The sequence below is a fragment of the Pagrus pagrus genome (assembly GCF_965226575.1).
Source record: "Pagrus pagrus genome assembly, chromosome: 8".
Lineage (NCBI taxonomy): Eukaryota > Metazoa > Chordata > Actinopteri > Spariformes > Sparidae > Pagrus > Pagrus pagrus.
Genome location: NC_140192.1, coordinates 3876834 through 3900477, shown reverse-complemented (window position 1 = coordinate 3900477; position 23644 = coordinate 3876834). Strand labels below are relative to the sequence as shown.

At 43.3% G+C, this 23644-nt stretch overlaps 1 protein-coding gene across 2 annotated transcripts; it reads right to left on the bottom strand.

Moving 5' to 3' along the window:
* Positions 1 to 242: 242 nt before the first annotated feature.
* acacb (acetyl-CoA carboxylase beta) lies at positions 243 to 22145 on the bottom strand. Of its 2 annotated transcripts, XM_084358972.1 has the most exons (54): positions 21867 to 22145; positions 19971 to 20523; positions 16812 to 16944; positions 16580 to 16718; positions 15862 to 15971; positions 15685 to 15766; positions 15495 to 15593; positions 15125 to 15234; positions 14909 to 15019; positions 14608 to 14817; positions 14347 to 14517; positions 14070 to 14231; positions 13823 to 13986; positions 13571 to 13721; positions 13362 to 13465; positions 12381 to 12462; positions 12146 to 12291; positions 11911 to 12061; positions 11692 to 11826; positions 11369 to 11515; positions 11096 to 11284; positions 10916 to 11016; positions 10733 to 10821; positions 10115 to 10239; positions 9906 to 10019; positions 9700 to 9813; positions 9520 to 9609; positions 9105 to 9223; positions 8716 to 8739; positions 8042 to 8182; positions 7846 to 7942; positions 7660 to 7767; positions 7491 to 7547; positions 7365 to 7406; positions 7057 to 7272; positions 6760 to 6915; positions 6457 to 6660; positions 6205 to 6360; positions 5875 to 5997; positions 5529 to 5798; positions 5312 to 5409; positions 5082 to 5202; positions 4881 to 4991; positions 4247 to 4390; positions 4036 to 4156; positions 3847 to 3943; positions 3665 to 3761; positions 3441 to 3576; positions 3177 to 3354; positions 2942 to 3054; positions 2677 to 2831; positions 2414 to 2584; positions 2065 to 2201; positions 243 to 1417 (listed from the first exon to the last, which is right to left on the bottom strand). In XM_084358972.1, the coding sequence occupies exons 2-54, from the start codon at positions 20501 to 20503 to the stop codon at positions 1291 to 1293; spliced, it is 7281 nt and encodes a 2426-aa protein (XP_084215098.1). In that variant the 5' UTR covers positions 20504 to 20523; positions 21867 to 22145; the 3' UTR covers positions 243 to 1290. The 2 variants fall into 2 exon arrangements, with proteins under 2 accessions (XP_084215098.1, XP_084215099.1); XM_084358973.1 differs by lacking the exon at positions 8716 to 8739.
* Between the last annotated feature and the right edge of the window lie 1499 nt (positions 22146 to 23644).

The following is a 23644-nucleotide window of genomic DNA, read 5'->3' as shown; positions in this document are numbered from 1 at the left end:
TGACTCTATCTATCCTTTGCTGTATATATTTGAATGTTCGCCACAGAAAAGCTTTCTCTCGACTGTATTTACCCACTTCATCCCAAAATGCCGACGTGTGCCAACACTTCCAGATTTTACACATTATTCTTCTACACACTGTGATTAACGTGTCTCAACGTCAGATGTATATTATGTTCATTAACTTGATCATAATAAAAATCAAAAGGGTAAATAAAAGAAGTTTCTTTTGCCAAAAAAAATATCTCAATGACATTTATTAACAGGCAGTCCTTAGGTGGAAGACAGACAAAGAAGTTTTTTATACATTCAAATGATATTTCGTGTCTGGTGTTAAGGCAAATTAGGCAATCACTTTGGGGTCCACTTTGGCAATTAATGTCCAACCTGAGTTCAAGAATTACTGCATTATATTGAAGACATACCAACAAACATGAAAAGAAAAAAATTCAGAAGTATCTCATACAGTGTCACAGTCTCTCCTATCATTCACAACATTGTCTTTGCTCACAAAACAGCACAACATGAACAGAGCGAGGATGAAACGATGGACGACTGAGTCCAGTGTCGACAGTGAAATGACAAAACTGCACTCATATTAGAAAAAAAGCTAAATCTGCTGATGTGCATTTCTGCGTTACAATACTGGTAAACATTTCATGATATTCATCGATGCAGAAATGAAAAATAATCGACTGATTTCACAATTTTTTTGGCTTCGAAATGTCATTATGTTTTTTGTTTTACTTGAAAACTGATCAAAGAATTGATCAGTCGTCTGAGCTACAGTCAAAGATACAACTCAATTCAAACACACATTCTTTACTTAATACACTCAACTGAAAATGACAACCAGCACCTGAATGTGAAGCCTTTGACTTCACGGACCTCGCACATCTCTGTCCTCAGTAGACTGCACAGAGCCTGTCGAAGGCTAATTTAACACTGATACACCTTTATGTACATAAATAGAGTCAAGTGAAATGTGCACCGTCATTGTTTGTGAACCGGAAAGTTCCCAAACTAAGCAGCTAAAGACAAACTCTGCCTGTGAGTCGACAGTGGGACGGATTATCGCGGCATTTGATGCCGGTGAGTGCAACAGGCGGAGCCCTGTAGTGGTGATAACTGAGGACGACTCACTCTGTGTGCTTTAATACAAAGAATTGTCCCAACATTAATTATATAAAAAATAATCATACCATTTTGTTTCTTTAGTACTTAGGTCTTTTGTACAATCAACAAGAGCAGAGGTTTTTTGTTTATTATAATTATATAAACCCCTTCAGCTTAACTTGTGCTGGTGTCGTCCATAGTCGCGAGCAGATGCGAGAGTTTGGCCCTCTGGGACGGAGTAATATTCTGGCTCATGTGGATGATGCAGTCCATGGCTAGGTCAGGGTTGGCCTGCACCAGGCTAGAACACAAGAGGATAATTATTAATTATTATATTATTATTACACAAGAGGATAATTATTATACAAGCTCAGCTATTAAACATACAGGAATGACTTGTTTTAACACATTAAAGACCAGATGCAACATTTGTGTGTTTCTCCCTTTAGAGCCTGATGCAACGTGAGCATGTTTTGGATGATGAAATTAATTGTGATTTGTTAACGGACACGAGAGCAAATGCAATAATTTCCAATTAAAGCCAAAAGTTTAGGCTCTTAAATGGCTTTCAAGTTTCTATCTGCTCCAGAAGCTGAGAAATAAAAGTTTTAGGGAGCAGTGATAAGAAAACTTCAGGCTTTAGGAGGTGTTTTCAAACAATGCTTTAAGTTTGAGAATGCAGTTTAATGTCTGGCCAAGGTCTCAATGGGTTAAATGGGAAAATGCAGTTATAGTTACAGAATGGACTCAACAGCAAAGAATAAACTTGAGAACCTCGTTGAATTATTTGCTCTAAATGCTTCAAGATGGGGCTAAATGTTATATGTCCTTTGGCTAATACTCGGGTTTATGTCTATAACATAGCTCTGCTGATGTTTCAGTTGCTTGTCCTCAGCTAAAATCCATGAATTATTTGTTAAGATGTGACACAAGTAAGCCTACATTTACCTTCGGATGTGTTTCAAAGTGTTTTCTCTTTTCAAGTATTTGATGTTCTCTCGGATGGCTGATCGAGCGCCGTCCTCCTCAGACAAATGCTTCTCGAGCCACTCCACTACTGCCTGGTTATTATCCCACAGATAAGCCTGAAGAAGAAGAAGAAGACAAGCATCTTTAAATATCTAAAAAAGTTGAAAATGCTCATAAAAAACAATCAGAACACTGGATTTATTAGACAAGCAACAAATAAACATTATCTTATATTGGCAAAGTTGGACACGTCAGGTGCATCACTTCACAGACATCACTTGTAATAATGCATTAGCAGTGACATTAGTCCCTGACTGTCGTGACATACCTTGACCGTTCCCTCTGTTTCAACAAACCAGCGCCGCAGCATGGACTGCATGTGTCCGTCACTGAGGTCCTTGTTAGCCTGCAGAATCTCACACTTCACTACCTGCTCCAGCAGCAGGCGACGCAGACGCCAGTAGAAGAAGGTCCGCACGTTCTTCCAATCCAAAATATCCTGTCGAGAGTGCCACATTTAATTTAAAACAATCACATTTTAAATACAGTCTCTACAGTTTGTTTGTGATTGTTTATGAAGCGCTAACTCACAGTGATGACACCCTTCTCCTGCATCCTGCCCGGGGTGTCATGGAGCTCTACAAACTGCACTGCCACCTGGTGGTAGATGGGCAACAGGAACTCTTCCCTCGCTTTAAGCTTTGACTCCAGCTCTCTGCTCTGTTTCTCAGACAGTTCTGGGGAAGCTGATGACAACAGAAGACTTGCCAGTAAAGGTGTGAACATCCAGGAGTACTGCATTAAGAAATAAATAAATGGAAGTGGTTTCGTGTGTTAAAGAAGAAATGGTCTTTACCAAGCTGCTCAACCAGACCAGCATAGACTGAATCCAGTCGCCTCATGGTCTTCAGCAGGTCCTTCCTCCTGAATTTGATCTCCACTGTGCCCTCAGCCTCCAGCACACCACCTCTGAACACAGACACAACAACAACAACAACAACAACAGGGAGGTGACAAAAGGCAGAAACATGTTATTCTCACACACGCCTGTTGCTTAGGGTATATCCGCACATGAAGCAATCATCATGTACCTGCTCTCCTTGTCCGCATAGAGCTCCATACACAACGGGTTGATGGTGGGGTCGATCACCACCCACGAGCCTCCTCTCAGCTCAGCGTGTGGTGGGATGTACACCAGCACCGGCTGGTGGAAACCGCGCAGGGCGTCCACGATGTAGGCCCCAAACTTCAACACCTGGTCGTACATATCTGGGAGTGAAACGGTTAAATGGTTAGAAACATGATTTTTGATTTTTAACGCAGTCTCTCTGCAAAGTTCAGTATTCATCCTATACCCTTCATTCCACCAGAGAAGCCCCTCCAGTTGGCAAACACCATGAGAGGCAGACGTTCACGGTTGAAGTCACAGATCGCCTGAGCGGTTTTAAAGGCTGAATCTGGAAACCACACCTGGCCAGCCTGCTGCAGAACCTGACGTCAACACACAAAGTCATGAGAAGAGGTGAAAAACTACGATATCATCTGTTTAAATCATAAACATGTGGTCAGATTTACTCACTTTAGATTCTGAATCCAGGTTTGCTGGATCGGCTGGGACCGTCAGCTCAACTGTGCGTGTTTCAACAGCGATGACGCCGAGGGGAATTCCTCCCAACCTGTTTTCATACAATTGAATTATTAAATAAAATCACTTCACACACACATTTTCTGAACATGTAAATCAAGTGTGAACAGATTTACCGTGCTCTTCCCGTTACCACTGTCCGAGCCCATGACTCCATGATCTCCATGAAAGAGCCCTGGTCGAAGAATCCACTCTGCCAGGCACCTCTCACAGCTACGCACATAAACGCAGAAAAAAAGAAAATTAACCAAGCTGGATACTGAAATAAGGCACTTTCAGAGTTTAACCCTCTTCTTGGCACTCACTGGGGTGAGGTCTACCCGCCAGCATCCAGCGTGGGTCATATGGTGCTTTTGTTGGAGTATAATCGATCTCTCTGTCCACTGGATCTATAGTTGATACAACAGGCACAGGGGACTGTTTGTTCTGTGAGGAGGAGGAGAAGATGAACTGTAGTTAGTGATCTGATGTGTTGTTCACTTCAAACTACTCAAACTGTCACACATTCAGCCAAACCTTTGGCATATAGGAGAGCCACTTGAGGATGGTGAAGACGCCCTCAAAGTCGTCCGGCACAGTGGTGTGTGTGACTCCATTATTGTGCATGATCTGGATCCCTCCCAGCTGGTTGTTGGAGGTGTAGACCTCTCTGCCCAAAACCTTCACAGAAACAAAGACCTCAATGCACTTGACTGAAAGTCAAATGTTACAGCTAAAAGCAACACTGTTGTTAGAAATAAGGCAGGAAGGCTGCAGTAAATTTCTTCACCACTTGGTGCATACTCGGTGTCTATGGCTTATTTCTAAGAGAGACCTGCAGAAAAAATATGACAAGTCTCTTAAAACAAACAACTAACTGGTTTCCTTTTAAGAGTACTCCACATTTTTGTAATACTATACAGTATACTGCTAATATAATACTGTATTGTATTGTTTGGGGAGCTTAAATAATGTTTCAGGACAACACAAGATTTTCCAGGACATTCTGCTTTTTCTCTCATTTTCTATGACTGGAAATCTGGTCAACTGTTTTCCGGTTTTCCAGAATGCGTGGGAACTCTCTGTTTCTAGCAAACAGGAATTTACAACCATATCTAATAAAAAAATGTGTTTATTTAAATGACTTTAATGCATCACTGAATCAACAAACCTTGTTCAGAGCGCCGGCTCCAGTCAGGATAATGTGCGAGTTCTCCACCTGGATCACCCTCTGACCCAAACGGACCAGGTAGGCTCCGATTCCAATAGCGCGACATGTCACCTGCAGGAGCATAAAGAGTGAATGAGGAAAAATGTCCAGGAGGTTCATGTGGGCTCCTCCTACTCAGAGAAATCAGAACCACGCTCTCACCATACTGATGGTAATAATCTCCTCGTAGGCCTGAGAGGATTCTCCAGCAATCATGCCCGAACCTCGCAGGTTCTCAACCCCGATACCATCGTCCTTCCCAATGATGTCGGTGATGATGTACCTGAAACAGAAGGACGCAGCGATGAAGACCAATAAATCCATACCCATCTAATCTATATCTAACCTTTTTTACCCCACAAACACAATTGATGACCGATGACTGATTATACCTGGACTCTCCACCTTCCTCTACATGGTGACAGTGAACAGCGCTGGTGGAGCTGATACGTGTGTAGTCCTGCGGTGTCAGGTAAAGGTACTTGAAACCCTACGGACAAAGAGAAATAACTTATAACATTAAATATCAAACCGCACATTTATATCGCTTCCCCGTGTTCATTTCCTCCACTCGTGTATGATGCAGACATTAGGAGAAGCAAATTTCACCTTGTAGGGGTCAGAGGGGTCGATCCAGGCCACCTGGAACATGTGTTTGATCTCTTCGGCGAGGCCGATGCGCGCTCCACTGTTGGCTGCGATGTAAATGCGGGGGATGCCCTCAGCGCGAGCCAACTCAGACGCCTTGAGGAACAGCTCGTCCTCTTGAGGACCAAAAGAGCCGATCATGTGAGTGATGTCATTACAGATGACGATGATATCTCGGCCCTCTGGGTACTCTGGAGTCTTCATCTTCATCTTGAAGGCAACCATTCCCACCTGGTGAAGAGTGGTTATCAGTATCATCACAGTGAGAAAGCATGGAGTGACTTAAATGCTCTAAAAAGTCCCTTACATCATTGTCACCAGGCAGCCGGTTCATCTGCACGAGTCGACCTTGAGGGTCCAGAACCAGCTCGGTGCACATCAGCACGTCTTTAGGGTGTTTATCTCCTGGACCCCACAGTTTAAACAGAGCCTACAGGAAGATTTTCATTATCAGAGTCAGACATCTTAGGAACCATTAAAAAGAAGAAAACTAGAGATGCACCAATCGACTGGAGGAGGATCGGTTGCACCGTTTCTCTTTAGGGAAAGTAAAACAACGTGGTCGAGGGTTATAACTGCAAAAAAATTGAAATCGGTGCATCTCCAAAATAAACTTATCTGAGTGAGTTATCAGTACCTGTCTGAACATCTCAGGAAAGTCATAGATGTACGTAGTCCCCAGAGTTTGAGCCTGAAAACGCTTGGCCTGCAGCAGGTCTTTGGTCACATACGGAGTGTTGATCAGCATGCCATGCAAAGGACCCTGCTTATCTCCATATGACAGGAACATGATCTGAAAAGGGAGGAATGATAAGCACACAGCATCTTTTGGTTCACCTTTAATTTAACAAAATGCATAAATGAGGCGACCTCAGTGCACAGTCCCCACCTGTCCAGAACTTGGGTCAGTGACCTCCTTGTACAGGCTGATGTCCAAGTAATAGCCAGACTCATTAGTGAGAAACAAGCGGACAGGAATGGCGTTCCCATTTGGCGTGAGACGGATGTTGATCTTCAGCTCGGCCTGCAGGACCCTCAGCTTCCAAAGACGGCTGCCGTATCGCATCACCATGGAGCGAACAGACTCCTCTATCTGAAGAAGAAGACGTAGATGTTAAAAAGACCACTGAGAAATAAGTATATATATATTCAGTTCATTATGGACCACAGAAATAATGTCCTGGACACTGACTTTAGACGGGTCCATAATGACAGTGGGGACAAAGTTGAGGAAGATGTGGTTGCAGTCCGTGCGGACGCTGGTGTTACTGAAGGCCACCTCCAACTCATCCATGGCCTCCAACAGAAGACGTTCTCCCTCGTTTTGAAGGTATTCAAAGGAGGCTTCCTGTTTGTGTAGAAAAAGGGATTTAATCACCTAATCAGGGAATCAACGCTTGGGTAAACAGTTGATCTAAAAACATAATTACCAATGATGTCTACATTTCTAAAGAATCAATAAGGTGTACTCTACTGTTGCTCCGCTTACCTTTGTAATGAGATCTGAGTGGCGGATGATGGCTCGTATGAAGAAGCGGTAGTCTGTGACTTCAGCCCCCTCCTGCACGCGAGCAGCACCGAGGTAGAGTTGCATTTTGTGGTTGGCACAGGGGACGGCTGTCAGCTCGAAGTTCCTCATGCGGTTAAGCTCCAGCTGAAACGCTAAAGCCGGCTCCAGATTACGATAAATACGGTCCTCTTGGAACTGAGGAGAGGGACAGATCGGGTCATCTTCTCCACCCCGGAGCAGCACATTAACTAAATAGCAATATGATTACACAGTCCAGTAAAACTTACCCCGTCTCGAGCTCTGAAAGTGAAGAACTTGGGAAATTCTCTCTGTTCAAGAGAAGCAAACAGGAGTTATAAATTCACCACTTATACAAAATAATTTCAAAATAATACACTTTGTTGTTGATTTACCTTCTGTGCAATCAAAAATGTGATTCTCCTGATTCCATACTCAAAGAGGACAGCTTTCTGGAAAACAAAAAACAAACAATACTCAGTTCCATCATGAAAACAGAGACAATATCTCACATTCACAAAAATCACAAGAGTCTCGTGTTAGGAACAAGGTCTGGAAGCTGACCTTCGACTGGGCAAAGGCAGTGAAAGCTGTGACCAAGGCATCGTCGTCTTCTGTGTCCGCTGTCTTTATGGACACGTTAATGATGTGGATTGGGTTCTCCCTCTTATTCTGTAGGAGATGGAAGAGAAATCAGCAGCTGCAAGGAAACGAATAACAACAGCCTTTTTCATGTTCAACAGCGCTCACCCTGAAGTTCTCCTCCTCGTAGAGACTGGAGGACTCTGAATACGGAGCCGTCTCCAAGAGCGGGTCTGCGAAGCTGGAGAGAACTTCATCGAAATTCCTGCAAAAGAAAAAAGAAAAAATATCAACAACTTTGTTCGTATATCTTTATCAAAATGAAAACCAGAGGAAAGTCAATTATCAGCAAGTTCAAAGTGACCTTTTGAAGTCGTCAACACAGTGAAAAGCCACCATGGCGCCCATGCGCTGACAGGGAGGAGACAAGGATCCGTCCAGGAAGAGCTCACTGCTCTGACGCCTCATTTTACACTGGCCTGATCCACCGACTGGCACAGGAAGCCTGAAAGTGGGACAGACACACAGACCATGACAGCAAAGACAGGACCACAGAATGATCACAGAGAAAACACTGAACAGCACGAGTACGAGTACAGTACGACCACCCTAACATCCAATTATAATTACATACAGCTGATAGGCACATTTCCAGTAACTTAATTACCAATTGTTGTTGTCTGATTGAGAGTTGCAAATCGTGAATTAAAGTCTGATGCTGGAGAATACAGGCTCCCCATTCGCTAGCAGTCAATAGAATTGCAGGCATAAAGTTTTTAAGAGGAACACGAATGAAATTAAAGATGAACCTCTTAAAAAAGCTAGGCATTGCTTTACAGGTTGAGAGAAGCAAAGACAAAAGAACGTATGGAAAAGCTCGGCTAAGAAGTGAATTAAGAAGGACTTGTTAGAGGAGTCCTTAAGCATGTTTCTGGTTTCACAGGACAGAGGAAAACACGATGCTGGTCGACATGCATTGATGTGAGACATACACAAGATCAGGTGGTTTGGCTGGTTGGGGGAGGAGCTTTACTCTACCTGTTCAGAGTAGGGCTGCTCCCTCTGAAATAAGATGATTGACAGGTGAATATCAGCGGTGGATGATCAGAACTTACCTCTACTTCGAGGCATCACGATTAGAACGAAGCACTTTTAAAAGAAGCTGAGCAAAATTCACATTAATGTCTAGTCGGTAAAATCATTCTGCATTCAGAGTTAGCCTCAAGCAAGTCACAGCAGCAGTTTATAGGCCCGCTCGCCACCTGCAACACTGGGTGAAGGTTTTGACGACTTATCTTTATTGATCTATCAAGCCAATGTCATGTTTTGGAAGTGGTATTGATTCACCAGCAGCTCAATAAATAGATGTACTTCATCAGTGGCCTGAGAGTCTTTGCAGCACAGTTTAGTAGGAAAAAACACGTTACCTGTTGGGATGTGACGACGGCAGCATGAACTGGAAGTCTACAGCGCACGTCCCATCCTGCAGCTGGTGATGCTGGATGCTATTTAGCTCGTAGGCGATGTAAGCTCTGCGCACGTACACCTGTAGGTCGTGACGGAACGAGTCATTATCACTGATTAAGTAATAAAAATGCATACAAAGAAACTACGTAAAGGGATACTATAAAAGATTATATACAGACTCATTCAAAAACAATCCCTCTCAGTCATCAGCTGAAGCTACACACACACAGGAAGGGTGGAGTCAAACAGCTGACAGGATGAAGCGTGCACCCTCGACCAGGGCTGCCCTCTGTCTCAAACGTTGAACCAACTGGTGTGTTTACGAAACAGAAACTGACGAATCCTGCACAGTGTGCCTTTAGTCTGAATCCATACCTCCAAGGCAGCCATGCAGACGACTTGATTGGAGTGATAGAAGAAATTGGGCAACACATCGAAAATGGACGTTTCAGAGAGAATGAGTTTCTGTGCCGAGAAACGAAACACAAAAACACGTATTATTCATTTGTTTTTTCAGCCGCTGATCACAAGAAGATTTCTCCACACGAGGCTGACCTTCAAGTTTTCTGGACAAAACTGGTGGCCGTACATGTCGATGGCTGACAGGAAGATGGACTCCACCTGGTTGTGCCTCAGTTCGTACGATGGTAAATGGGAGGCGATCAAGACCTAGGACACGTTTAAACATATAATATTAAGCAGAAATAATAAGACATTATATTGAGAGTATTGATTGAGAGGCGGGCAGAATGTGATGTTACCTGTCTGGCTCTCAAGGCCACCTTCGAGTTCTCCATCTTGCTGAGCTGCGTGAGCTCGTTCAGAATGACCATCAGCTCATCTGCTAGCGTGGGATCTCTTCCACACAGCTGATCCTACACAGGGTACAAAGTGTCTTTCACTAAACTCAAGTGTTGGGAGGATTGTTTTGTTCATCCATGACAGTGTTCAGGTTGATTAAACGTCTTACTATGAGCATTGTGACGAGGACGTTCTTTTTGGAGACCTGGGCATGAGAGAAGATATACTCCAGCACAGGACTCATGTCAGGTTTGTGCTTTTCTCTCAGGTTGATAACACACTTGTCATAGTGAGCTGTTTGTGAGAACAAGAGTGAAGTGATGTTGGTTGTGACAAACAATAGTACAACAAGGAAGGAATCACACACTGAGAAAGAGAGAGACCTGGATTGGAGTCTGGATTTTAAATATTTCTAGTTTATACATTAATAACAGAGTGCAGAGTACAAAAGTGCAAACAGTTCAGTCCATGTCGGACTTTCCTCAGTGCAAAAAGTGCACAGTGAAGTACATCTGTCTTATCTTAATGAAAGATGCATTGCTGTGCACTTTCTGCACAGAGGAAAGTTCAACCTGGAAAAATAAGGCAAGTGCTGCAGCGGGTCAGAATCCTTTTTTGCAAGTCTTTCCTGCATGATAACTTTTTCTCTGACAACCACACCAGAGAAGAAGAAGACAGGTTTTAAGGCACAGCTCAACCCTTGAGAAACATAGCTATGACAAAACACCTCACAGCTCAGATTACAGATGATCGAGAGTTTTCATTCAGTCTAGTGGATCAATGTCACCTTGTTGAAACTGCATCTCCACCTCCAGGTATCGTTTCAGCAGATCGAGGACGACAGACTTCATGTAACCACGGATTCCACTGCGGTACCTGGACAAGACATGTTCCAACCCGTGTCAATCAATGCAATACCGATATTGTTCTGTATGTTTTGCATTACTGCTGACCCAGACAGGAACCTCACCTCTGTACCAGCTGAACAATACTCTGAGTGTTCATGAAGAACACCTCTCTGTCAGCCTTCCTCTGCAGGGTGGCTGCGTGGCTGTCTAGAACATTTGCAATCTGGAATAAAGAAAATCGTATTACACTGAACACAATAAATATCTGTATTCAAAGCAGTATGTCACCGTGCATCTCTCACCCTTTGGCTAGGGAACTGGCAGAGGACAGAGGTGATGTTGCTCGCGTACTGGGCCATGACTTTTCGAATATCCTTCTCGACACCAGGTGGAATCCGACCCGCCACGCTCGTCATGATCTCCTGGAGCTCCAACAGCGGCAGAGAAGGGTCCCGTAACGTCTTCATCAGGGTAGCCACCCACTGTTTCAGCTGCAGAGATGAACATGCACGTATAATTAATGAAAGTGATGATATCATTTAAGAATCTGGAGTGGCAGAAAGCCTGCTATGTACCTTGCTGCTGAAGTAGGGCTCTTCAAGGCAGTAGCCATCCATGACTTTACCCAAGTTTTCCAGCACGCTGTGAAACACCTGGTGAAGTTTTTCTCCAACAATGGGCAGAGGTTGCTGGGATGGAAGTGTGGCTGTGTTCAGCTCCACCTATGACAGAAGAAAGACAAGAAAGTCTTGTTTTTCTGTATTATAAAACAAGTCCCCATCTACTTCAGTTGTTTAGGAGAGTTCTGCAAAACTGTTTTGCTGTGAAGCTCCAGAAATGTTTTGTGGTCTACAAAACCTTCCCTTACTTTGCATTGGCAGAGTAGATAATGACTTACACGATGTACACTGCTGTGATCATCCAGGTCTATACGTGCCACGACAATACCAGGCTCCAGAACGGCTCCAGGTCTCTTGACAAAGTGGATACAACCGTTCTGCTGCACAGTCAACGTCATCACCATCTTCATCACCTGAGACCGCAGCACAAACAGCCAGTTAATAAAAAACACAGGAAGGAAATGAATGCATTCAGAGATCCGTTTCAGAACATTCACCTCGATCTCTGCATACGTCTCTCCTGCACAAACGTGATCTCCGTCCTCGATTATGTACTGCAGCAGTTTGCCAGCAGAGGGCGATCTCAGCACCGTGGGATCCGTCTCCTTCTCAAATACACAAGTCTTGTTGCCAACAGTGATGCGGTAGCTGTGGGGATGAAGCAATTCAGAAAGAATTAGTAAACACAAACAAACCAGATGAATCCAGATGTGCAGATTACAGAGCTCTCGCCTGTCTATTTCCTCCTTCATGTAGGTGGTGTGGCTGCTGCCATCATAGGACAGCAGGAGGCCGCCGTCGTTCAGCCTGTGGACGTCTATCTCGATGTTCGAGCCGTTCATCATGATGACATAAGTCGTTGGGGATTGGCGAGCCACCTGCAGGCAGCAGCAGTGATTATTTATTGATTAGAAAAGGTAATAGGTTGAGTCGAACACTGAACTTGTGAAGGGAATGAAGCAGATACCTTGAGGCAGTACTTGACTCCTTCATAAATCAGGTCCACGTTGACAGAGTTGAGGAGGCTGGCTGCAGGAAGTACTTGGCCTCTAGAGATGCAGCAGATGGTTTTATTTGTCAGTGACTACATTATGGTTACATGTACAACATATTCCACTTGTTGCTTTTATTTAAAAAAAAGACAATATTCCTACTAAGCTGTTAGTAAGTGGTAAGAAATGTGGGCCTCTGTTTTGTGGCTCTACCCCGGCCTTACAAACTGTCACCTCGGCAGAGCACAGAGCCGACCGTTAACAACTGACAGGCACATTTTTCATTTTAACAAACTGTGGTAAAAACCCCCCACTGAAATGCATTTTCTGAATTAAAGCCCGACCAGTTTTTTTGCAATGATCCCTCACAGGTTATCATGAAACACAGTTACTGAGGCAGGATGTTTTACAGCTTAACAATACACTTGATTTTAATAATTATGAACTATCTCAGGCATCATTTTCTGCACTAAAACCTCTAAAAATAAAAAGAGCTTTCATATTTTTGCATATTGGGCAACATATACATAGATACCAATATATCTCTGATGTATATCGGGTCATAATATCAGTAGTATCTATGCTGAATGGGCTGCATACATGTCCAATTTCTATCATATACACGACCTGTATGAAACTCTGACTGTTGTAATATTCAGTGGAATATAAGCCTATGTTCAGACGGCAGTCAAATCAGATTTGTTTATCAAATCAGACCTGAAAGAGAGAGTGTCTGCACTGTAATATGCAAATTGACCACACATCACCAACCTATCTGCATGGATTGCTGTTGGTAACGACGTAGGCGTCAGTAACTGTGCTCGTGTCGCAGCTTTTGAATATGGAAGCACGAGAAAGGGTGAGCCGTAATGTCGTCTTCCAATCAATAATGCTGTCAAGTCGCAGAGCAGACAATTTATTGGTGACATTAATAAGAAGGGACTGTGTCTACTGACCTTTCCAGAGAATGTAGGAAGTCAGACATGCTCTTTCTGAAACTCGCATCAGCAACATGCAAAGCCCCACAAACGATACCCAGCATGGTGTCCGGTCTCTCCGCCTGGAGGGAAGGGCACATGACGTCATGAACAAAGAAGCTACACACAAATTCAGTGACCGAAGTACCTGTGCAATGATTTATGTAGCATGGTCTTCGGTCTCCTACCTGCACTTTCTCCGCGATGAGATGATCCAGCCAGCCGGTGTCGATGTCATTGTTCCTGAAGCTTTCTGTCTCGAGTAGCTTAATGAGGTACTCAACTGTGGTCCTGAAGTCGCCTCTGATGGACAGCTCCTTCATAGCCACCACCATGTTCCTGAAGCACAGGGACAACATGACACCTGATAAACACAAGTGTCTTCTAAGATGTAGTTATTGGCAGGTCAGAGCATTTTAACAAAAAACAAGGGGGCTCACGAGATGGCCTCTTCACGGTTCTCGCCCCAGGAGAAACAATGTCCAAACTGGGAGTCAGCAAATTCATGCAGGCCACCCGTCGCCCCCACGCTGAAATAACCCCAGACGTTTTTACTGCTGCGGAAGTTCAGCTCCTGCACGGTGCCCGAACTGGGCTTGAACCCCTGTTGAGTGAAGGAGAACGAGTCAGTGGTGCAGATTATAGGTACGTCACAAAACTGTGTGCGTTGATGAAACTGAGCTTTACCTCATCAGGGTTCTCGCTGGTGATCCGAGCAGCTATGACGTGCCCTCTTGGGCTCGGCATGCACTCTGGAGTCTCAAAGTTAATGATGGTGTCGCCCCATGGAGATTCTCCATAAAGCAGGCGGATGTCCTTAATTCTATGAAGGGGAATGCCCATCGCAATCTGCCAGAGATGAACAGTTAGTGGAAGGATTCAATCTCTGGCTTTAGGCTCATTTGCAGGTGCATTACTGACTTTTTCTGTGGTATAATTATTGTTCTTGGTGACAGAAGTTTACCTGAAGCTGGGCAGCAGGTAGGTTGACATCTCCGATCATCTCTGTGCAGGGATGTTCCACCTGCAGGCGAGGATTCAGCTCCAGGAAATTAAAACTTCCGTCTTCGGAGAAGAGATACTCCACAGTACCTGCGCTCACGTAGCCCACCATCTTGGCCAGTCGCACAGCATACTGGGCCAGAAAGGAGGAGACCAAATGTCAAGATTCAACCAGAGTTTATCAGGGTGGGAAAATAAAATACATGCAGCGGCGTAGACTGACCTGTTCCATCTGCTCAAATGTTGAGGGAGCGGCTATGGTGGCGGGAGCCTCCTCTATGATCTTCTGGTGCCTCCTCTGGATGGAGCAGTCTCGTCCAAACAGAGAGATGGCATTTCCATATTCGTCAGCCAGAATCTGAACCTCGAGGTGTCTCGCATGCTGAGCGAGCTGCATGACGAAGATCGGCGAGCCGGGTACCTCGGCCTGAACCTGCACTCAAACAAACAATACAAACCAAGCTGTGAGAATAACATCAAATTCAACTGCATAAAGTCCAAATTAGAAAGAAGTCAACACGAACCTGTCGAAAGAAACTTGTAAAATCTTCAGAACTTTCTACTTTACGGATTCCCTTTCCACCTCCACCCTCAGAGGCCTTGATAACAACCGGATAACCAATCCTCTCAGCACCCTGCAAAGGAACATCACATAAAATACAAGTTAGCAACAGATCCTCGCTTGCAGGGAATTATTTTAGGAACAAAGAAGTAACTGTGTAGATATCAAACATGCTTACTGCCAGCCCATCATCGACATCCTGAACGCAGCCCTTTGTGTAGACCTCCGGAGGAACGCTGATTACACGGCCCTGCCTTTGGTCCTCCTCTGCCCAGTCCACTCTCAGACCTGCAGCACCAGCACAGATATCATGAATGCGATATCATTCACAATTAATGGGAATGTTATCCGAATGTTGGATCACAATGTTCACTGAAGAAACTATTAAAATCATGATGATGTGACCTTTGTTTGTGTACGTTCTGATTAAATGTGCACCCCTCATGCACAGATATGGACTTTAAACTGACTCATTCACAGCATCCAGAGTACAGTTTGTGCCACTTTACACAATGTGGACTGAGACAGTGCGGGATGTAAAGCATCACCTGATCCGCTCCACGGTAACGTGGGAATGTCGGCACTCTGAGCCACAATGGAAGAAGCCACCTTGTCCCCGAGAGCCCACATGGCCTTACACGACGGCCCTGAGAGAGAAGAGCAGCCAGTCAATGAGATCTGACACATAAATATATAAAGATAATGTGAATATTCTGCGGTTGCAATCTGGATTTTTACCTAAGAAAGATATCCCCACTTTGTTCAACAAGTCGGGCAGTTTGGGATTTTCTGAGGCATGACCCCATCCAGCCCATACAGCCTGTTAATGAAGATACACACACACGTGTAATCATTAATCACAGTTTTCTTATTAACAGACGGAGCACTGGTGTTTAGATAAATGGTGAAGAGTACCTGCACTGGGATCCTTTTAGCAATGTCTACTATCAGCTCCACGTTGGCGTAGTTGTTATTGTTCGGCCCACCGGGTACAGGAACGTAATGGTCGGCCATTTTAATGTATTCTATAAAAGAAAAGAGCAACAAAAAACATTCAAAAATGTACTTGTGAAGTAATTACAGTTTTGTTGTGTGTCAAAGATTATTGTATTGTGTTGCAGAGAGTCTACTGAAGTTAGCATGCTAACCAGCTAGCCCCTGGCCTGTCCTGTCTCGTAATACCACCACAAGATCCCAGTCTGGACCGCTAGTTGTGCAGTTAGCTGAGCTTAAAAGCTACAGTTAGCAGCAGTTAGCTGCTACTCTGGTGACATGCAGAGTATAAACTCAAGAGGTGGCCAATTCTTACATACTGCCCCTTTAAAATGTTGTAATTTCCTGGTAAGACAAGCTAAATTAGAGCGAGACCATATACCATTCTCTATTACTGAAAAATAAATTGTACTCTACTAGTCTAAAAAACAGCATTTTCTACTTATTTCAAACCTTTTAACTCTTTAGCCGTCTTGTTTCTAGACTGGAACCAACTTATTTTAACTTTGATTTCATGTTAAGTAAAATTATCCTGCTGCAGACAGATATTTCACTAGTGTTAAGTCATTTTCCTCTCGAATACAGTGTGTATTTTAGACTTCCTTGTTTGCAGTGTGGGGAGTAATAAGCTGACAATAACCTGCATTGGCTTTCAAGTCCTCAGGAGTTACCATGACCACGAAGCGGATGGTCCTTTCATTGCGAAACATTTCGTAGGACCAGCGACGGATAGAGCGCATACATTTGACTGCAGCTATACCATTGTTGGCTATCAGCACCTGTAACAGAAGCAGAAAGCCTTTAGAAAGACAGTAACTGAAAAATGCTGCAGTGTCATTAAGAAGCAAAAGGAAGAGATTTCTCATTCTTACTTTTTCTATGACACGGTTGCCACCAAATCTCGTGACAAACTCGGCAGGAGAGGCCACCGTGAAGTCCCTCTGAAGATCCATCTTTCTGTGTTCACGTCCTTTTTTCACCAAGTGAAGACCAGACATGCTAGGCCTGCAGTGGGAAGCTCATGGTTAGCCTTCCTACCTCAGTAACACAGCAAAACACGATTACCTGGGTGTGTTCTGTATAGCTGTGAGGCTGCAACATATATTCAATAATCCACTGCAGGCTGTGTTTCAGCCCTCAAAACATCACAACCAGCAGCAGGCTGCAGTGTTTCTCTACAGGCATGGTGGTAAAAACTTCATACAGTAGGGACGGCAGCACGGAAACTCAAAAACCCAAGTCAAAGTTCAGTCTCTTTCCCAAGACTATGGACCAACCCATTAGCGTCTGACCTTATCTTCAGAATTGCACATAACCGTCGTTCTCGACAGAAAACAGTTCACAGAAAACTGCAAACTCAACAAAGTACGTAAATAAGGCCGAAGCTATCACTCTCTGCATTCCTCTCTATCGGACGTTCATCAGAGCAGAGATAGTAAAAGGTAAATGTGTTGTCAGCACGATGCATTCACACAGACTATACGGCACCTTCGCCCAATCAGGCGACAGGGTCGTCTCCAATTACTGATAAAACACACTGTAAGTTCAAAAACATCCGAAATGCATCTGCGAGGCGAGTCAGAGTGAAACCTGGAGCTTCATCCATACACTTTATAAGTTATACAGAGATGGAAGAAGTGCTCAGGTCTGCCACAGTGTAGAAGTACTCCGCTGCACAGTAACTTCATTTAAACATAGTGAAGTAACAAGTAGAATATTAGTAGCAAAAAATGGAAATGCTGTGCAAGTACCTCAAAATTTTACTGAAGTACAAGACTTGAAAAAATCTACTTAGTTACTTTCAACCACTTTTTAAACGTCAGAGTTTCTGTGATTAACACTGTGAAGTCCAAACTCATTATAATCTTTAATTTGACATTATTTTGATTCACGTGGGACAAATCAGAATTCACCCACATCCTTGATGTTAACTGTGATTTTACACAGATAACTACGTACATGCAGTACTATTAGATTATTATACACAGTAGTCATTGATAAATATTCTTTCCTTACTTAAATGATAAATAATGAGGACCATGAGTGATCAAACGCGCCAAAGTCAACATAATAATCTGATCACATGAAAGTTTGGTTTAAGACAAGCTCCACTTTTATGCTACAGGAGTGAATAATCTGAATAATCTCAGCTGGTTTTCTGTTACAGATTCTTGTAAGACCAAAAAAGGGAGGTTATAAATGTACAACTGAGCTTTCACCGACGTGGTAATCTTATTATTTGAAATCCTTTATAATCTGAATACCAGCAGTGTTACAACAATAACTGTGGAGTGTGAAACATTTGGAAACATTGCTGACATTAACAAAACGAACACAACGTGACTGCTTCATGTTTCACCATCTGACATTTGAATAAAAGCTGGAACGACTTTAGATATCTGTACGTACCCTTATTATCAGCCGGCTCATATCACCGCGCTCATTCCAAAGTCCCGTTGCACCACAGCCCACTTCATATAGAAATGATGTCGCATGCTAAGATGTCTCTGAGAAACACCTGTGATATATACTGTGAAGCCGGAGTGCAACTCTGTCAGAGCCACAGACATGAACTTTAAACTTAACTCGAGAAATCCAGATTGCACTCGACCATTGAGCCACTTTTTTTGATAACCTTGCGTGTCATGCACTCTTGATCCACTTTTTGATCTTTTTCCAGGACACGAGGCGCAACCGGGCAGGGTTTGATTTATCCAGTCACTGAACAAACAATGAGTATCTATTCATAAACATGAGTTACGGACTCAGAGGCAAACAACCTCGTCAGCTTTTTTTTTTACTGCGAGGATAAAGTTATTCTGGTCCGTCTTACACACTTCCCGTCCTCGAGGGTAAACATTGTCGCAGTGTTTTTTTTAATTTCCTCAAACTAACGTGCCAAGAAAAGCTCTGTTCAGTTACATAACGACAGTATGGCCACATGAGCGATCCTTCCTGTTCACAACCATGTCTGTACAAGTTGCGACCGGTCCAGTATTCATCTTACTTTCATTATAATGCCTGTTTCCATTATCCCTGCATGTGATATCTGTCCACATAATAAACACTGCAGCAACAGGATCAAATTACAGAGAACGGCATCCAACTTTTAATGGCTCTTACCTTCGGAGATATGGGAACAAGCCGTTTCCCTCCATTGTGCAGCCTATATTATTATCCTACGAGGCTGAGCAGCGACGCTAAGATTTTAAAATCTAAAAGACCAAAACAAAATGTTCCCTTTCAGGACTCTTCCTCCTCTCCCCCCTCCCACACTTGCAGAAAAATAATCTAGGGATCCCTTGTGACAGATCACAGGCAGTTCCTCACAAATAAACTGTGCCAACGGCAGGACCGAAGTCTTCAGGCTCCTTCAGAAACTAGTATCCCAGAGATATCTGCACAGTTTTCAGAAGTGCCTCTTGAAAGATGCTTAAGATTAAGGAGAGGAAAATCTCTTACCTTCCCCCCCTTCATGATGCTTCCCACACGTAGCACAAACAGCTTAATGCATTTGGTCAATCCAGATAAGCATGACAAGTTGAACATGCAGCCGGCTGCACAGAACAACCCCTCTGACCCACGATCGTACCATATACCATCGGCGGGTAGGAAAATAACTCTCACTGTGCGGGCTAAAAATAACAATAAAAAGAGTTAAAAATATAAATGGCGAGTGTTTTTTGTTCGCTGTGTTGTGACCTAGACTCTCAACACACAGTTCTCAAAGTCATTTGGTTCAGGCTCTTGTTCCAATAATAGAGCCGGGGTGTTTGGTATGCACAATAACTCAGGTCGACTCGATGCAGTCAGGTGATAACACGCCGCTTGTAAACACAGGGGCAAGTAGGAGCGTGACAATTTATCGCCAGCATGGTCACACAAAGCAACTAAGTTTATATCTCGAGTCATATTTGGCGTGTGTGGGATGCTTCCATGTCACATGCCGGAGTAACAACTTCCAGAAAAGGCTGGAGTGACGGGAAACATGCCCCGACCGTAGATTAACTGAGATACAAGCGAGGTCTTACTTGATGCCTGAGGAGCTGGACGGTGGCGCTGCAGCGGAGGCCTGCTGGTGAGACGATCTGCTGGTGGAGGTCTGTGGTTGAGATGCTCCGCTTGGAGGTTTGCTGACCAGAGGTTCCTCATCTGAAGAGTTATCCTCCGACGCTCCCAGAATGAACTTGAGGCGTTCTCTCGCCTCGGGCCCTGAGCTGAGCATTGGCACTTTGGTTCTGGAGGGTTTCTGAGTGGTCGGTGGCAAAGATGGCTTTTCAGAATTTACCTCAGAGGACGCCTGCAGGGCCTCAGCGTCCACTGAGGCGCCGCTGACCTGCAGGCTGTTATCCTCATCGTGTTTCGAGGCAGCAGGAGCTGCTGACGAGGAATGTTCGCCCGGATGAGAGGATTGCGTAGAGGGAACCTCCTCCTCGGCTGGAGGAGGATCACAGCCAGACGGAGATTCCTCTCCTTTCACGGGCATCGCTACTGTCTTGGTATTAATCCTCCACAGCAGCAACAATATCCATAGGATTAATCCCAAACCTGCGAGTGGGAGCATTCACAGACATCCTCCTGGGACTGCAACAACAGAACACAGTGAGCATTATAATCCAGACAAGATGGACATGATGCATTTCCCCTCTGGGCATCAATAAAGGATTATCTCACGCTTATCTTAAAAACTGAGTGGCAGTCAAATCGATATCTGTCAACGGTCCATCAGTTGGACTAGAATGAAGAGACTTTTAAATAGAGAAACCTTTATGCTGTGTAGACCTGCTGTCTGTGTACTATTCTAGTCTGCAGACATTTCTCCTGAGCTGATCAGAGGTCAAAAAGCCCTCTCAGGACACAGGCATGCTGGGTAATTTGAGATAAGTCGGGTGGGTTCTCCTCAACTTCAAAAGGCAGGAGAGAAAAGGTTTATTTTCACTACAGCTCCACCCTGACAGAGCAGAGCTGGTTTTTAATTACGTCAAATCAATTAAAATCATATAATGAGCGATCATTTAAATTTACACCTTCATACAAACTCTTCTTGACTTTTAGGTCCTTTAAATCATTTAATCGTGGCGTTATGCAGGTTAATATCCCAGCTGAGCTCAGCAGGCTGCGTTTCCCAGCCAGCGTCCAGTGAACAGACTGCCTGTGACAGCTGACATGACAGCCGAGTGTGGCTGCTTCATTTGGGCTAAAGGTCAACGCAGAAGGAGTGAAGGCTGAGGAGGAGGAGGAGGAGGAGGAGGAGGAGGGGGCATAAACATCCACACAAACAGCATTAACGAGCACCTGAAGGCAACCGAGTAAACAAATAAAAATGATGTGAGACAAATATGGATTGTTCATATCAAATACAGAGGACAGTCATTATGTTAATACTGAGTCTCATGAGAATACAGAGACAAGGAGGCGTTTGTCCTCTGGAGCCACTTTGACTTTGGCGAAGAAAAAAGGATGAGGCATCACTTTTCAGAGTATTTCTTGCTAAATTTAGTTTTTAGATGTTTCTTACTTCATATGTCATTAACTAAAATGACTTTTAAAGTTTCTTTTGGAGGCCATTTGTAGTGTCGGTACTGACATTTCTGAATGAAAAGCTCCACTAAAGAGCAGAAGTGTGATAAAGTGTGTTGACTCTAGCTTCATGTTGACTCATACAAACTGTCAAATGTACACACAATGTCACAGACTGGACGTGTCTTGACAGCTGCGAACTGAACACATTCCTGCTTTCTCACAAAAACCATGAACACACAAATGTGACAATAAAAAGACTTTTAAGAGGAAAACTGATGTCCAATACTTACAATCCTCTAGCCCTGAAGCAGCTTTTAAGATCAGCATTAAGTCCACTTGTGTCAATGGTTAAAGTGAACTTGTAAAGTGGTTTCTAACTGTGAAAACATGTCATTTACACTCACCACAGCAGATAAAGGACATCACTGCTCAGTCGTTGTTGTTGCTGCTGCTGCAATACAAACACGAGGCTAACGAGCTAGCAAACAACCAGTCCTCTTATAATCCTTCATAACTTCACTAAACTGTGAGTAAACTTCTTTCTCCACTGGCTGTTTATCTCTTCAAACTCCACCCAACTGTTTCTGGTTTTATCTTTAATAGTTTTAATGACAGCAGCAGAAAAAATGTCAACGCGAACCTCCCACCAGCTCAGTCCCTGCGAGTCCCCCCACAGCCGTCAGATAGTAAACATGTGTAAGAGGGGGCGGGGCCACGACAAGCTCCGCCCCGGAAGGAGGGACGCGTCCGAAGATCGTGTATGTACAAGAGGAGTCGGTCTGTGTCTGTTAGACTTCAGTGAAGTTAGTTTTAAGTTGGATATTCGACAGACATCCGCAAGCCACGCCGACATTTCAAGTGCACCCGTATTGCAGACTTTACAGTAAACACAAGGAGAAGACGGCTACAGCGTGTACCGACTTCCTGTTTTCAAAATAAAAATGTGGGATATTTAAAGCAGAGATACTGTGTTTAAAGCTATTGAGAAGCTATTGAGCTAAAATGCTAATATTTACATGTAGCCTAAAAATTAATAAAAATTATGAACAGATGTAAAATGTAAAATGAGTTACATGATCCCACACTGATTTTGAGTTAATTGATCACATGACCTGGGAGCTATTGAGCTAAAATGCTAATATTCACATATAAAAATGTATAAAAATTCATAAAAAATCATTAAAAATATTTAGAGATGTAAAATGTAAAAACAAGAGGTGTATCTCATGCAGCCAGTGTAGTTACATGATCCCACACTGATTTTGAGTTAATAAACACCTGTTGTTTTTACATTTTACATCTGTTCATAATTTTTATTAATTTTTATATGTAAATATTAGCATTTTAGCTCAATAGCTTCCAGGTCATGTGATCAATTGACTTGACTTTAAATCAGTGTGGGACCATGTAACTACACTGGCTGCATGAGATACACCTCTTGTTTTTACATTTTGAATCTCTAAATATTTTTTTATTAATTTTTATATGCAAGTGTTAGCATTTTAGCTCATTAGCTTCCAGGTCATGTGATCAATTGACTTAAAATCAGTGTGGGATCATGTAACTACACTGGCTGCATGAGATACACCTCTTGTTTTTGCATTTTACGTGTTCATCATTTTTATAAATTTTTAGGCTATATTTAAATATTAGCATTTTAGCTCAATAGTTTCTCAATAGCTTTAAACACTATCTCTACTTTAAATATCCCATATTTTTATTTTGAAAACAGGAAGTCGGTACACGCTGTAGCCGTCTTCTCCGTGTGTTTACTGTAAAGTCTGCAATAGGGTGCACTTGAAATGTCGGCGTGGCTTGCGAATGTCTGTCGAATATCCAACTTAAAACTAACTTCACTGAAGTCTTTATTAGTTACTTTACAAGTTCAGATTTTCTGATATGATTTTCAGGTTCATACTTTTATTTGGGGGTCCTGGTATAATAGGTATACATACTTTCATTTTTTTAATTTTTGCAGTTATTTTGTTTGTTTTTCTCTTGTTTTGGCCAAATCTGTTGTCGTGTGATTTACTGAGATGGGTATCACAGACACTAGCAATGGATAGTTGAGTTTTCCTCCTTCAATGATAAAGCCTATAGAGAAAGTAGGCTATAAAAGCAGACAAAGGGGGTAGGATGTTTTTTACTTTTTAAAAAGATCTTTAATTTATGCTGTGTGCCA

Excerpts from the sequence above, each read along its gene's own strand:
- acacb (XM_084358972.1), bottom strand. The coding sequence starts at position 20,503 with ATGCTCCCACTCGCAGGTTTGGGATTAATCCTATGGATATTGTTGCTG. Across the intron at positions 14,518-14,607 it reads CATTTGAGCAGATGGAACAG|TATGCTGTGCGACTGGCCAA; the intron begins GTCAGTCTACGC and ends TTTCTGGCCCAG. Across the intron at positions 5,410-5,528 it reads ACCCCTCTGACCCCTACAAG|GGTTTCAAGTACCTTTACCT; the intron begins GTGAAATTTGCT and ends CTTTGTCCGTAG.